Source organism: Falco punctatus (assembly GCF_963210335.1).
Source record: "Falco punctatus genome assembly, chromosome: 7".
Lineage (NCBI taxonomy): Eukaryota > Metazoa > Chordata > Aves > Falconiformes > Falconidae > Falco > Falco punctatus.
In genome coordinates this window covers 30,057,695-30,072,824 of record NC_137587.1, presented here as the reverse complement: position 1 = coordinate 30,072,824, position 15,130 = coordinate 30,057,695, and the positions used below count along the sequence as shown (strand labels likewise).

Sequence of the window (15,130 nt, the reverse complement as noted above, 5' to 3'; positions counted from 1 at the left end):
GAAATACTCAAAAGAGGCTCTTTCTGGTAGTCTTTGTTCCATTATTTGTAGGACAAGTAAAGTCCTGACACTCCTTAAAGACATCTCAATTACACTGAAGAGTGTAACCAGTGTCACCAGTCAAATTGCATAGCTACCACAATATAGAGTAATAAGGATTCCTTAGCAGAAGTGCTGAGTTTTCCAGCAGTAACTTCTTTGTCTCAGAGATAACCGTTTTATTATTTCAGCTATTACTGCATTGAAGTATGAACATTTTTTTTCTCACAGACTTCACTAGGAAAAAAAGAAAAAAGTAGAGGATTGTTTTATAAAGCACTTCAAAACTGTCCTTGGGCAAAGGTAAGCATAGAAAAAATAGAAAACTGTCATCATACTCTTAATTCTTGGAGTTCTGTATTTGGGGGGAAAAAAAAGTTAGACTTTAGTAGTTGTCATGATTTCTATGCAATTGAAATGAGAGATTTTTGAATGAGAAATACTGTAAGATTTTCTGCAAGTAAAATGGAAATGGAAAAAAAAATAGTGGTCAGTGGTGTTTGCTTTTCAGAACAGAAAGATGTTGCATTGCATGAGGCAAGGAGATAAATTCCTGTCTGTGTCATCTAGAAGTGATTGTGTCTTTTAGACTTTTATCATGAGCATGGTAGTAGCAAAAATATATAGGCAAATAAAAATGTGTTTAGTTAACAGTACAAGAAATTGCTCAGGAACACCTGCAATTCCTCAGGTAACATCTGTATATGCTGCAAATGCTCCAGCACCTCTTGACCTGTTTTATCTTTTTGAATAAAATTATTTAGTGGGAGTTGGAAAAGATTTGATTAAACATTACATTGCTGTCACTGTAGAAGTACTAATTTGGTTTGTATTGTATTAGAGAAATGTATGACACTTATGTTCTTGCTATAGAGTTTTTCTGCATATCTACGTACTTTATACTGTTTCTTGCTATGATGGAGAGATGGCACAGAAAGTGTTCTCATTGTCTTTCTAGGTGCTCTACATGGACGCAGTAGAGTACTTCCCTGATCATCTGCAAGAGACGCTTGATCTAATGACTGAAAAAGAATTGAGAGTGCGGGTACCTGTGGAAGAGCTGGATCTACTATTAGAGGTTTAAAAGACTGTAGGAGAGGCGAAAGTACAGAAGGTAGTTCTGAAGCAAAGTTAGACCTGTCTCTTTTCAAACAGGAGCTCTGTTGAGAATTGGGTACTATGTACTTTTTTTTAAAGCTTTTATGTAAATTGCTGTCAAAATGGAGTTCTGCTAGCTGCAAGTATTCTGGAATAAAGTACTGCATTTTGCCCACAAAAATGCATCCATTTCTTTGAAGTATTGCTGGCTGCTACAGGAGGATACCCTCTTAGAAAGAGCCTCCTGTTGAATGTTGCCCACATTTCTTATTCTGTTGTCTGAAATTACATTCCCTAGAGTTCAGCAGGAATTCAGTACGTGCCAGCTATGGTTTGGTGAGCAGCACAGGAATAAACATCTGCCAAATGGATGCTCCACTGTTCTCCACTTGGCAGGCTTCAGTAATTTCCTTCAGCTTGGTATGTGTGTGTGTGTATATGTAACTACCAAGTCAAACAGCCGTTACATCTGTACAAGCAGTTACATTTGTACATATACTGTTAGTAAAAGCTAAGTCTTTGCTTAAGCAGGCACCTGTTTTGGACTTGGACTTGTATGTTTTCAGATGACCATTTTAATATAAATATTTATGAGAAATATACCTGAATATTTGAAAATTCAAAAGGAACTTGAATTATTTATTTCTTAATTTAATAGAACTGTGAGTGTATTAAAAATGAAAGTGTATCTATAATGCGTCTCCAAGCAGTGCGCTTTTAAACAAATTTTTGTAACTGATTACTTGCTTTTGACCCAAATGTAGGCATTGTGAGAGAAACAGAGTAGTCAAAACATGATTAATTAGTAGCTTCTATTCCAAGAGCCTTTAGGCATTCTCCTACAGAAGTAATATGAAATATAGTAACAATGTAAAGATACAGTTATGTTCTGTTTTTATAAGACAGAATATGCTGAAATATGCAGAAGACAGTTTAGCATCTCTAATTTTTGAGACCCAAGTACTCAGAAGCCAGATCTTCATCTGACAAGAGGATACCTGCAGCCACTGAATACCCAAAACTGTTTCGGAGAGTTTTTAGGAAAAAAATATTACTAACAGCACTAAAACAATTGGGATCATCCACCTGGTGAGATCTGTGTACATGGAAAACTATGGCTGGAGAAAGCTATACAACCTATGGCTCAGTTTTGCCTGTAGCACAATACAGGATACAGTATGTTTTAGTTTGGGCTGCACCTCATTTATTCCTTTCCCTGCAATATTTAAAATAATCAGAACGTGTGGACTTTTACATGGCATTACACTTCTTAAGAGCCTTAGAATATTGCTGTGGTTGCAAATTATGTTGATTTTGCTATAGAATTGATTAGTCTTTGTAAAAAAATACATATTTTCTTTTCAAAATCCATGCTTCTTCCAGAAGTGACAGAGCTCCTGAATTGGAGGTAGGGCTGTGTGCTGCACAGTAACATTGCAAATTTTGTGTGTGTGTGTGGCTGTGGCTTTGTTCCTCCATCAAAGCAGAACGCCCTTCCCCCTGAAGACCTGGGAGGCACATGGAGAACAGAAGCGTGGCTGTGCTCCTGTTTCTCTTCAGAGTGTGCAATCACAGAGCAGTCCAGGTTGCGAGGGACCTTGAAAGATCATCCGGCCCAACCTTCTGTGGGACAGCGAGCCTAGGTGAGATTATCTAGCACCCTGTTCAGCTGCATCTTGGAACACCTCTGGTGATGGCAGCAATAACTCGTTTCAGTCACTGTTCCATGCATCCCTGCCCCTGGGCCCCTCCCTTCACACAGCTTCTCTCCCAGTGCTGCTTCCTTCACTGGGGGTGGGCGGAGGCCGCTCACACACCGGAGCCCCTAGGCTAAATCCTGCCTTTTAATTCACACCCCAGTCACTTTTTCTGTCCCTATGGGGAACGTACTCACTGTTCACTTTCTCCTCATCTTTATTACTTCTGTCATGATCTTTGTGACTCACGTTCAGAAATGCTGGAAAAAGTGGCAGAAGGTAAGTTCTGCTGCAAAAAGTAATTTAATTTTCAGCCATGTTTCTTTTTCGGTAACCATTGTGGCAGACAGTTCTGGGTTTAGCTTAATCCCTTGCAGCTTTCCTTCAGTCAGCTGAACGGACCTCTCTGGGGCTGTTGCTTCTAGCCAGCATTAGCAGCCATGTCCCAAATAAAAAAAGCCTTGCTTGCCACACATCATAAAACTCCTCAGCCCCTCAAGCAATGATGAGATCAACTGCCATGATTAGAAAGTGCTAAAAAATTGCTGGCTGCTTGTGACCTTTCCAAGGAGATGGATCTAAGGTTTACAAGAATGGGTAATAAAACTTTGCTTGTTGTTTTTCTATCTCCAGATGAAAAACAACTCTATTTCAGGGTTCCTGTCATCCAGATTAAATAGACTCCATTCATCTGTAGGGTTTGTTTTTAACAATGAACCACATAATTTTTACATGGAAACCCAAAATCTCTTGGCCTTGCTGCTGCCATTGTTGTTTCAGCACTGGCAGTCAGAGGGACTGCGCTGCACGTTAACTCTCAGATGTCTGTTACTGCCCAGAGCATTTGTTCCCACAAAAAGTTTCCAGAACAAAGACTGCACATTGCTTAACTGCAAACTGGAACTTTATATAAGCCTTAAAAATCACATGTACAACACGTAGAAATTTAGTTCTTAGACCTTAACAAGCGCACGCTACACAATGCTCAATAAGCAGCATATGCACCACTGCAGCTTAGGAGTTAATGTCTATTTTGCTATGGGGACGGAGCTGCAGGCAATAGATTTGTTTGGAAGGGAAGAATCCATTTTAAGATGACACTGCAGAAGTGTCAAGCCTGTGACTTGTAGTTTGAATTTACTCTCTGCATGTCTGCAGTATGATAAACTGTGCACCTCCAGCACGGGGGCTGTTCAGTGCATGTCCCTGAACAGTACATACATCAGGCCTGGGGCTGTGGAGCCTCCTGCTGCGTGGGTTCCTTTCAAAGACATTCTCTATTGCAGTAAAGCAAACAGGTTCATGTAATGAACGTAGCCCTCTTAGGAATACAAACTTGTAAACTCTTCACCATTACAACTACCTCACCCAAATGTGCTTAAGTCCCTAAACTATGAGTACTAATGAGACGAAGATGGATACTGCCCTGCCTAAGGACTGACAGGGAGGGGTGCCTGCACCCCCTGCAGCTGTGGTGTGTCAGCAGCATGCTGTGCACCACGGAGGCAACCACTCACCTGGCACTGGTGCTTCTTCTGGAGCGTCGGTCTGACTGAAGCAACAGACAGGTCCATGTACACAGCAGGTCTCTGCTGCCAAAACAGTTCAATTCATGAAAGTGTTTTATTGGGAAATGAAGTGTTACACTCACCCAAAACCCACTGGGATTTAACCTCTTCAAGAATGAAAATCAGCTAGACTATGGTTTTACACAAGACCATCATCAACACAGAAAGAGTTCCTGACAGTCTGCAGAGACAGATGACTTAAAGATACAGTCCCTCAGGGGTTCCCTCCTGCTTCTTATACAGAACATTTTCTTTAGACTTTTTGAAATCTTCATTTGTTACTTTCATTCGCCGTTCCCTCAAAGCCATCAAACCAGCCTCTGTACAAATGGCCTGCAACAAAGAAAGCAAGGGTCAGCGGCTACGCAACCCCTCCCAGCCATACCTTAGAAGACAGCATCATCATCATACTGTTCCAACTGACTGTAGCAGAAGTGAAGAATATTAACAAAATGTGCACCCTGAAGTTTGATGCTGTTCAGAAGCATGTGAAACCACCTAGCCAAAGCTCACTGAGTATGCCCTTCTGTCATCAGAGCAATGCTCCCATGGCAGGAAGGCACCTTCGTAACAACAGTATTTCCCTCCTGCAAGGAACAGATGCATCCAGCTCTGTCAACAGTGGGCTGTGTTTACCCTTCTGCAGTGAGGTGATGAGTAACGTCATGTCCGGTTAAGCTCATTAGCGTGGCAACTCTAGCAAGGGCTCTGTCTGCTTCAGAAAAGCAGACACGTGTGTCTAGAGCTTCCTAATCTACAGTTGCATTTTTATCTGCTTGCGATGTAGTGCAGGATAAGAAGTATCTTCAGGGAACTATCCTGAGTAATGTTTAAGATTAATCCTGCACAAATGTGCAAGACTCCATGCTTCCCTTCTAGTGTCCACTTCCATATTCAGGTAACAGGTACATACTCTTACTGGCTACCTCATAATTACAATAAATTTCCCACTTGTAAAACCAAGCACATGGCACTCATAAAAGGTATTTTACAGCCATCCAACTGTCCCTCAGTGATGTAACCACAGGTAATTAGAGAACGGTTTCAACAGACCATGCTTCCACATGCAGTAAAAAACCCCCAACTGGTTTGATTTGTGTTTTGAAGCGTAAACAAGTGACATACACTTACCTTAATGTCCGCACCACTGAGATCATCTTTTGCCATGATCAGCTCATCCAAAGTCACATCATCCGCCAATGTCATCCTGCTTGTGTGAATCTGAAAGATCCGTTTCTTGGTCTTTTCATCAGGTAGTGGGAACTCTATTTTCCTATCAATACGTCCTGTGCAGAAGAAAAGTTCAGTCTTAGGTTTTTTGCATGCAGCTATGGGAAACAGAGCGGGAGGCACATTTCAAGGGTAGACAGACAGTCACTGTTTCTTCACACCACAGTCAATCACGTCTTGGAGTAGGTGGTGAGATCGGACTATCTGCAATGAACAGGAAGGTACTGGAGCTGAAAGACACCTGCAATGACACCGCCTTTTTCAGCAGTGTGGTAAGAGACACCTCACCTGGGAAACATGAAAAACCTTCCCCGAGTCACGTATAAACGTAAAAAACTTGATGTGTCACAGCACAGAAAAGCAATAATCAAATACTTATGCTCTTGTTAATAAATTTTATTCTACTTGGAGATTACATTTAGCTCTGAAGTTTAATTTTCTGCCACATACATACACACGACACAGAGAATAAATCACTGCGGCAACTTGAAGAACCCTTCCTCCCTATATGACCAACTTCCTAAAGAACACCCCCAAAACCCAAAGCCCTAACTGAAGAAGGAAGGTTCTGCATAAATAGCTCCACTGCAAGTCCCTACCAGATGTGTCCTTTATGTCAGCAGGGACTTTGGATGTTGTGGTACTCATTGTTCCAACTTCAGTGAGCAATCTTTTTAAAGATATTTTCCATCTCCAGATCACTCCTGTTTTTCTTTAGTTTTACAGTACCTTTTCTAAAAAGGGTCAATGGCACCACATTGATATTCTAGACTACCACACACAACAGTAAATCGATCTACTGAGCTGCCGGAAGTGCCTTGGTTGCTCAAGCAATGGTTGTAATTTAAATACCCAATAGGTATAGGAAGCTTCCAATAAATTTTAGATCATCTTAGCTTGTCTCTTAATACTGGTATAGTATTTTCTCCTCTGTACTCTCACAAACAGCACTGGTTTTGATTTGGAGGGCGTAAGGCTAAGACAGTGACAAACCCAGACTTTTTTGAAAGAACACACACCTCAGCAACTTCATACTGTGGAGTCTGTTTTTCTAAACTGCTTGGGTGCACACAGTCTAGTGGCTCTTCATTGTTCTTTGGCAGTTTCATCTGAAGTTATCTTTACCTCTTCCACTGTAGGAGTATCTTTACCACCCTCTTCAGTACTCAGGATTTACTTGAGGACACTAGTGGGAGGCTTAGCTTTGATCTGTGTTGCTTTCTACCTTCCGATTTAACAGACCCCACATACCTACAGAAATGTTTTGGTACATTGTTAGTGGCCATCTAAAAATACTGCTTGTGCCTGTCCAAGCTCTTGGCTCAAGATGAAATACATGTGTCAAAACAAGGTACTACGCCCTCGCTCAACCCCCAGCCACAGTAGTATGGCAGGTTGGTAAGGAAGCAGACTTGTTTCCTTCCACCAAAACCCAGGCTCCCATTGTTAAGGCTTATGTCCTCACCTATGAAGCACAAGTGGTGCTGCCCTACCTGCCCCAGCTGCTGGAGAAGTGAACGAAACGCTCTGCATTACAGTCTGCCTTAACAATTACTCCAAACAGCTATGCCATCTTAATACATAGGAAGAACATTCAAATTGTTCACGTATACATAAGGGAAACCAACATACTACTTCTCTTCCACAGGTTTTTCTGCCATTGGGAAACTTGTGAAGGGGTTCCAATTTTAACAGCCACACCAACACAGATGAGACAGTGAATGAAGACTACCCAGTAACTTGTGTTCTTTTTACCAGCCCATGCTTGAGAAGTCTTTCACAAAGAAAAGCAACTTAAACATACACAGTAGGAAGACTCTTACCTGGCCTAATTAAAGCTGGGTCCAGCGTTTCTATTCTGTTTGTAGCCATGATAACTTTAACATCCCCCCGAGAGTCAAACCCATCCAGCTGGTTCAGCAGCTCCAGCATCGTACGCTGGATCTCTCTCTCACCACCTGAATTTGAGTCATACCTTTAAGAAAACAAGGTAGTCAGATAAAGCACTATGCAAATTTAAGAACATACTTCACATAACTGCCACAAATGCATGAACAAAATAGTATGTTGTGGGTTGGGTTTTTTTGCTTTTTTTAAACACCCATAACATTTATTTTTTTTTAAATTTAATCTTCACCTACAGAAAACAACAAGAAACAGGTTTTCCGAATCATATTGTGACATCTATGTTAAAGAGACAGTGAACTGTTCTTGTAGCTGGGGAAAGCAACAGCAATCGTGAAGGAAATCTAGACTAGAAAATCTATATCCAAACAGGTCACCCATGTTTAGGAACAGTTTGAAGTGACATAACATTTATGAAGAATTCCACGTTTCTTTCTACATATACTGAAACATATGGGGCAGAAGCTGCCTTATACTAGAGCTTCAGGCTAGTAGCCTTATAGTAATATGTAAGAGCACCTTTTTATTTATTTAAAAACATTTGACTACTTTAAAGACTATTTGTATTGGACAGTTCCACCCAGCCTACAGAACTGTTGAAGTAATACAACCTGGATACAGACTGAACAATAGCTTAGTGTGGCACAAGCAGTGCTTCTCCATGACATCACATGCTGTACCTTACTATACAATATTCTAAGAATCTAAGTATTTAGCCACCTATCTGGAGCGGCAAATGATAAATAGATATATCCTGTATCACAGACGCTGTGTTACTGCCGAATCACTGAAGCCGATAACTGTCTATTTGGATTTGCACTTGGAGGATACCATACGAACTTCTACATGGCATCTCTCTCTGTTAAGACGCTTTATCATAGAGATATTACTAGGTAGCAAGAGAACAGAGGTTAAGTCTCTGATGGTATCTATTCAGTATGAAAAGGTTATGATGTATGTTAGTTTCAAAGAAGTTATTTGAAGTTTTACTTGATAAAAAAGCCTATATCAAAAAGACAATTAGGAAAACGGTAGCAGAGCCAAGAAACGGAGTATCAATATGGTTGCATAAGAAGTGTTTCTAGGACACCTTTTACTGCCCCTGGCAACCCTTGCATACAAAGCCGGAGTTCGAATACTGTACCTCTTGGTACCAATGGCATCAATTTCATCAATGAAGACAATTGAGGGCGCGTGCTCTTCAGCCACACGGAACAGTTCACGCACGAGCTTTGGACCATCGCCCAAGTACTTCTGTATAAGTTCCGAACCAACCACTCTCAGGAAGGTTGCCGAAGTCTGGTTTGCCACTGCTTTGGCTAGTAAAGTTTTACCTGGTTTTAGTTGAAAAGAAATACTGTAGTTAGTTTGCAGAGGGAGGGAGGGAGGGAAGCACTTTAACAAAATACGAAATTTGTGACAGACTTAGCTATGTTTTAATCCTAACCAAGCGTAATTTATTTCACTTGCATTCACTCAGCACAGTTGTTACTGTACTCTAAGATACCTGTGCCAGGTGGGCCATACAGAATGACTCCTTTGGGTGGCTTTATACCCATCTCTTCATAGTATTCCGGATGAGTGAGAGGAAGCTCCACAGATTCCTGCAGCACAAGAAAAAAAAACCTGAGTTTTTATGAAGAGTGAGTGCTCTCCGCAGAAGTTCTGCAGGGATCTCAAGAGCAGCATTAATAAAAGTAATCAGGGCAAAAAACTTAACTGATTTCTAAACAGACCTTGAAAAGCATGTGTCTGCTGCCTCCAGTTCTAAAGGCAGACAGCTACTCTATCTGAACAGGTCTTCCCAGTGTTTCCACTCAACATGTGGAAAAGAACTAGTGAGTGTTCCCCCTTCCTCCAACCTCCTGACTCCCAAACGCTCATGGAGGACCCTGGCGTAGGAGAACCCTTTATGGAAGGATGCCTTCCTTTCAAGAGCATTTATGGTTTTGGACACCTACACAAAGCAAAAGAGTTTCATTTTACCAGGGTTCATTTTACCAGATAGAGCTCTGCTGGTATGGGAAAAAAAAACAAACAGAAAACCCCAAACAAAAAACCAACAATAAACCCCAACAATCAACTACACTCCCCCCAAACCCACCATCAAAAAAAACCCCAACCTCCCACCAAAACCCCCCATGAACAGACAATATAACCCCAACGTTACAAACAATAAATGCAAACACAGAACAAGCCAAAAAAGCCCTACCCACAAAATCCTTAGACTGCATGGCGTCAGACACTCAAAACAACCTCAGCACTTTTTACAATTTAACTCTCATCTTGCAACAATCAGTAACTCTACAATTTGCAAAATAGTAAGGTATTGCAGGGATTGCTATGAGCTCAGGGCTCTCCAGGTTCCACAGCAACTGAAAAGTTTTGCGCGTACGGTTTGTGAATGGGTACTCTACCCACTGAAAAGATTTAGGTCCAGGCGTCTGCCTAGCCAAGTCAAACGAAGAAGTGCAAGACACAAAAGAACACTCCACGAACAGCAGCTGGTCCTGCTCTTACACTTTCGAGCTCCCAGCACAACAGCTACGCTGCTGGCTTAACACAGTAAATCAGTACAGCTGAATACCTTGATTTCTTGAATCTGGTTGTCAAGGCCACCAATGTCAGCGTATGTTTCTTGAGGAGCTTTCTCTACTTTCATCACAGTAACCAAAGGGTCTGTGTCATCCATCAGAACTCCTATCACAGCATGAACCTAATCCAAACATTAAGAGTTGTCAAAGAAAGCACGCAGCATTATTAATACAAGCTGAAGCCTAAACCCAATGCCATCTGTTTAGCTGTGTGAAACAAACAGCATTGGCTCTACTGTGATTCTCAGAAAGAAAGGCTAGTTAAAAATGGTACAAGAACTTTGTGCTTCATTTTATAAAAACAACTCACCTTATGATTTAGCAAAACAGAACAGCCTGGCTCTAGCAGATCCTTGTCCACAAAAGACAGAATACTGACATAGTGCTCTGATCCTACCGACGTGGACACGATGGCATGGTTGTCATCAATGATCTCCTCCAAGGTACCCACAGACATCGGTGTTCCCCTCAGATCATCCACCTTTGACCTTTCTTCCTGTTGTCAAGAAGAATCCAAGAAAAAAGCCTCAAGAACACTGGCAAAACATTCTTGTACAACACCGGCTCAACAGTTCACACCAAACATAACAGAAACAGTCTTTCCCCAAAAGGCATAAAAGCATAGGCCAGTAACAAATGCATTGTTGGTTTAGTTCTACCTATGGATGTCACTATGTAGATGTACATAGCTAGAACAGACTTTCTTTCTCTACTGATTGATATCTGGGAGCTGCACTGCAACAAACCACTAACAAAACAGAAGAAACAAAAAACCACTGTGGCCTCATCTGTAGTAACCCATGCTTGGACCACAACCGTTACACCACTAGAAAAAAAATCCTCTGTTCTCTGGACAGTAATTGTGATTTAATGAAGAATATTAATATACATGGTATTTGTACTGACTTACACATTCATAGCACCTTATTTCGATTGCTTTTGTATGAAGCAGTTTAGAGCACTTATTGTAATATTAGAAGTAACAGTTCACTCAAACCTCACCTCTTGCTTCTCTTCCAAAGGTTTCATCTGCTCTTGATTTCTGATAAATTCTTCCTCCATTAAGAGGTAATCTTTAATTCTCTCCAACTTTAACAATTTGAGTCTGCACTGTGTGTGAGGAGTCACTGTAATCAAAGTACAATCACAGTATTTTACACCAAGTTTGACATGGTACCAATTATTCACTAATTCTTTACCAGAAATTCTGCTTTTGTTTTCTGACAGTAACTTCTATATAAGCAGCAGTATTTTACTTGTCCCACTGTAATTCTAGGTTAAAAGATAATGTTCCTCTGCATTTCTCCTCATTTCAATTTCTCTCTCTCTCTTACCCAGTAATCCATAGGCTGCATCTTGCATAACAACAATCTTAGTTTGTGTTTTTATGTTAGTTAGAAAAAACCTACATTTGGCCTTCTGTTTAATCAATTATGACCTACATACAGCCAGATCTAGGGGAGAGGACGGCTCTGTACTTCTCAGTGAGGGGCCAGCCCACAGCACTGCTGGGGCAGGCAGAATCCTTACCCAGGGGGAGTTTGCTGGCAGCGTCTGGACCCTTTGTTTTCTTCTTCTTTTTCCCCACTCTGGTTGGAACAGGAGGTTCATATTTCTTCTTCTTATCCTTATTCATAAAGAGCATTCCGGGGAAAAAAAAAAATCAGGATATTAACAATCGAAAAACACACACAGATGTTAGGCGCACAGACTGAGAGCTCAGCTTAAGGGTCTAATTATGATATATAGCAAGAAATACAAAATAAATATTATTCTTAGTTTTTAAAGGAAGTTCAAAAATTTTTTCTCCTGCTTATTTTACATTCCTCTCTTTAATTTAGATTTCTGTCAATTTTCAGTGAATATAGAACTTATAAGGCTAAAGCCTGAAGTAAATCACACCAAAAAAAATCATACGTGAAAGGATAAGGAAAATATTGAGCCTGAACATTGCTGTTGCATTTTAATAAACACATAACACGCATTCAGTTTGCCAGCTTAGATATAGTTTGCCATGTGCATTACACTTCCATCCAAAAAGGAATCTGGAAAGGCCTCTAATAGTCCACCACATGAAGTACAGATCTTGTGGAGATGACAGCATGATGCCACTTTCAAATCAAAGCCAGTTACTTAACGGACACTTTGAAGGCAACTAGTCTTTCCCAACCCAGGCAGATTTATAGTCCTATTCTTTTTAAGAATAAATTATTACTGAAATAATTTCATTTTCCTTTATAGTTAAGTACAACTTTCTGGTTTTGAACAGCAAGCTATTTTCTCCAATGTACATCCAAAAGAGATGACATTTCATCCAAGCTAGCAAGAGCATATTCTTACGCAGTTCCAAGTACAACAGCAGGAGAAAAAAATAAGTAAAATAAAACCTACTGCAACCAGCCTCTGTAGCACACTTGTACCTCGCCCCATCAGTAAAAGCATTTGTTTTGGTTTCAATTACCTTGTCATCCTTCTTGCCACCACCAGGACCATGCCCACCACTTTGGCTTTGACCCTGTGTAAAAAGAAAAACCACAAACCAGCCAAATGTAAGTACATTGCTATGAACCTCAACGCCTATGGACAGTTCCACGTAAAGAAATGCCATAATAAGGCTTCTCCTAGCTAAACTAAGTACTAACATATACCAATTAAATGTCAAAAGCCAGTGAATTAAAGTGTGGACTTACGAGGCAGGGCAGGAGATGTTCACCCGTGTGGTTCTGACTCACGTAGCACTGCACTGCTTTGCTACATCGTAGTTTGAGTTCATTCCCTGCTCGCTTAAATTAACGAGCGCCACGAACCGCCGTGCAGCACAAGGCAGCTCTCCTGCGCTCTCCCGCCGGCCCACTCACCTGCGCCCCCCGCCAGCCGCGCCCCGCAGCGCCGCTCCCCGCAGGAGGCCGCCCGCCCCCCGGCCCCCCGGCCCCAGAGCCGCCGGGCTCCCACCGCGGCGAGCCAGGCCGCGAGAGCCTGCAGCGGCACCGGGCCCCGGCGCGCCGCCCTGCCCAGCCCCCGCTGCTGCCCCGCCGGGGGCGGCCTGGAGGCCCAGCGCGGGCGGTGACTCCGCAAAACCCCGGCCGACGGCAGCGGGATGCCTGAGGAGGCCGCGCCGAGGAGGCCGCGCCGAGCCGTGCCGTGCCGAGCCTGCCCCCCGCTCCGCTCCACGGCGCCGGCGCGGCCCCCTCCCCTCCCGCGCGCGGCCGCGCCCCCGGTGCCCCGGGCCGGGCCCGTGCCGCCCGCTCACCATCGCGCCGCGCCGGAAGTGCTGCCCCGCCCGCGCCCGGCGACGGAGGCGGCGGCGCCGCTACGGGCTCCGGCAAGGGACAGACAAGACGGGCGGGGCGAAGAGCGCGACGCCCGCGTAAGCGGCGTGGGTCACGTGACCCCGCGCGGAGCCTCCCGGGCGCTGGGGCAGCCGCTCGGGCTGTCACGCCGGCCCCGGGCAGCAGGGGGCTCCGTGCCGCCGCCTGGGCGCGCCGCGCTCCCCGCCGGTGCCCGTCGGCCGCGGGGGTTTGGCGCTCGGCCACCCCGGCGGCCCGGCTGTTCCCCCGGCTGTTCCCCCGGCTGCAGCCGGTCCAGTCGGATGCGCGGGCGTCCTCGTGGCCGCAGTGAACCGCTTGGTGGAGAAAAAGCGACTTCTGCCCCGCTGGGGGCCACTTCGTGGTCACATTTCAGCTACTACTTCATCTGCAATACCTTCTGAGTACAATTTCAGATTAATAACAATTTTCTTAACAGAAGAAGCGTTTCATAGCGACTAAGTGGTGGAGGCACGTCCAACAGCCTGCCAACGGCGGGACTTGCTTCGAAAGCGTGGCACTGCCCCACCACCGAGACCTAGAGGAAAGCAGTTCGTTCCCTGTGAGATGTTTCTCAGGTATTCTTACAGTTCACATCAATACAAGAAGCTTATGATACGTATTAAAGCTCATAATAGCCGGTTGCCACAAGGTTAAAATTCATAAAAATGGTGTTAAAACCTCTGAATATGCTGGGAAAGTATGCCTTAATCCTGGTGGTTTCGGTTATGTCCCTTAAGCACTGCTACTTCACCACAGAGAGATGGGTCTTCCTGGAAAACCCAAAGCACTCTGGCTGTGTCGTGCCGCAAGTGGGAATGTTAGAGTTTCCAGCTCTTGCCTGCTTTGCACACCTGCCTGGGCCGAGGTCCCGGTCCCATCATGTACCATGGGAGGTTCTTTAAAATATGCTGTCAGGAAGAATTCATCAGTCACAACACAGCCTTGCACACGCTGCAAACTCTGCTTTTAATGTGTAGCCTGGTACTGTGGAAGAAGGTATGTGAACACTGAAGAGGACAGAAGTTTAAAGCTCAGGAGAGTAGCATGAAATATGGAAAGGAACAAAACCAGCTCGTGTTTTACAACACCGATGGAAGGATCTTTTACTGAGACCGTGTCTGGTACTGAGTACTGCTTGTTTTCAGAGTGCTACTGGTGCTGGTGGTTCACCACCTGTAGTGTGAGCTGCCATGTGTTTTGACTGTTCCAGCAATATAAACACACATTCATTCTGTGTATAAAATGCCCATAACTCTTATGCCAGAAGTTTGTTTTCCTGTAACGTTTTCCCACCTGTGTTTTCAAAATAAATGAAGACATCCAACCTTGTTTTAAAGTTATTTGCAGAGGGAGCAACCAGATAAGCTTCTCAGTAATTAAAGAATGGAAATACAAATCAAAGAAAGTGAGAGTTGGTTGTGGGGTTTTTTATGTCTAGGAATGAAATCTAAGTTTCAGGGGTTTTAAATGACAAGCAAGAAGAGACACTGTGACCTTTCTCTTTGGACTTCCTGCTGTAATCTGACCTGTGTGGGAGTGTAGAAGCAGAGGAGGAAGAGTGGTAAATATTCTTCATGGCCTATATTTAAAGTTATGGGGTTTTTTTCCTAGGCCTGATGCTTCCTTTCATCTCTTGCATCAGCTAGTCAATATAAAAACGTAAATTTTTTGTGTGTAAGACTTGCTTTGCT

The 15,130-nt window shown here is 43.3% G+C and overlaps 2 protein-coding genes across 3 annotated transcripts in view; one reads left to right on the top strand and one right to left on the bottom strand.

Annotated features, from left to right (window-relative positions):
- NRDE2 (NRDE-2, necessary for RNA interference, domain containing) overlaps positions 1 to 1,318 on the top strand; it is a 30,716-nt gene extending 29,398 nt beyond the window's left edge. For both annotated transcript variants that reach the window (XM_080396691.1, XM_080396690.1), the window contains exons 13-14: positions 271 to 342; positions 998 to 1,318. In XM_080396691.1, coding sequence (XP_080252817.1) covers positions 271 to 342; positions 998 to 1,123 — 198 coding nt within the window. In that variant the 3' untranslated portion in view covers positions 1,124 to 1,318. The remainder of the gene's footprint in view (positions 1 to 270; positions 343 to 997) is intronic.
- A 3,120-nt stretch (positions 1,319 to 4,438) lies between these two features.
- Positions 4,439 to 13,488, bottom strand: PSMC1 (proteasome 26S subunit, ATPase 1). The gene is made up of 11 exons (XM_080396733.1): positions 13,382 to 13,488; positions 12,593 to 12,646; positions 11,662 to 11,758; positions 11,134 to 11,258; positions 10,442 to 10,627; positions 10,125 to 10,253; positions 9,045 to 9,141; positions 8,682 to 8,871; positions 7,456 to 7,607; positions 5,534 to 5,688; positions 4,439 to 4,735 (listed from the first exon to the last, which is right to left on the bottom strand). The coding sequence occupies exons 1-11, from the start codon at positions 13,382 to 13,384 to the stop codon at positions 4,601 to 4,603; spliced, it is 1,323 nt and encodes a 440-aa protein (XP_080252859.1). The 5' UTR covers positions 13,385 to 13,488; the 3' UTR covers positions 4,439 to 4,600.
- Positions 13,489 to 15,130: the final 1,642 nt, after the last annotated feature.

What these genes read in the sequence shown, in the direction of transcription:
- PSMC1 (XM_080396733.1), bottom strand. An exon ending in TGCCAGCAAACTCCCCCTGG is followed by an intron (nt 11,259 to 11,661) that starts GTAAGGATTCTG and finishes CTTTGATTACAG; the next exon opens with TGACTCCTCACACACAGTGC. An exon ending in GTATGGCCCACCTGGCACAG is followed by an intron (nt 8,872 to 9,044) that starts GTATCTTAGAGT and finishes AACTAAAACCAG; the next exon opens with GTAAAACTTTACTAGCCAAA.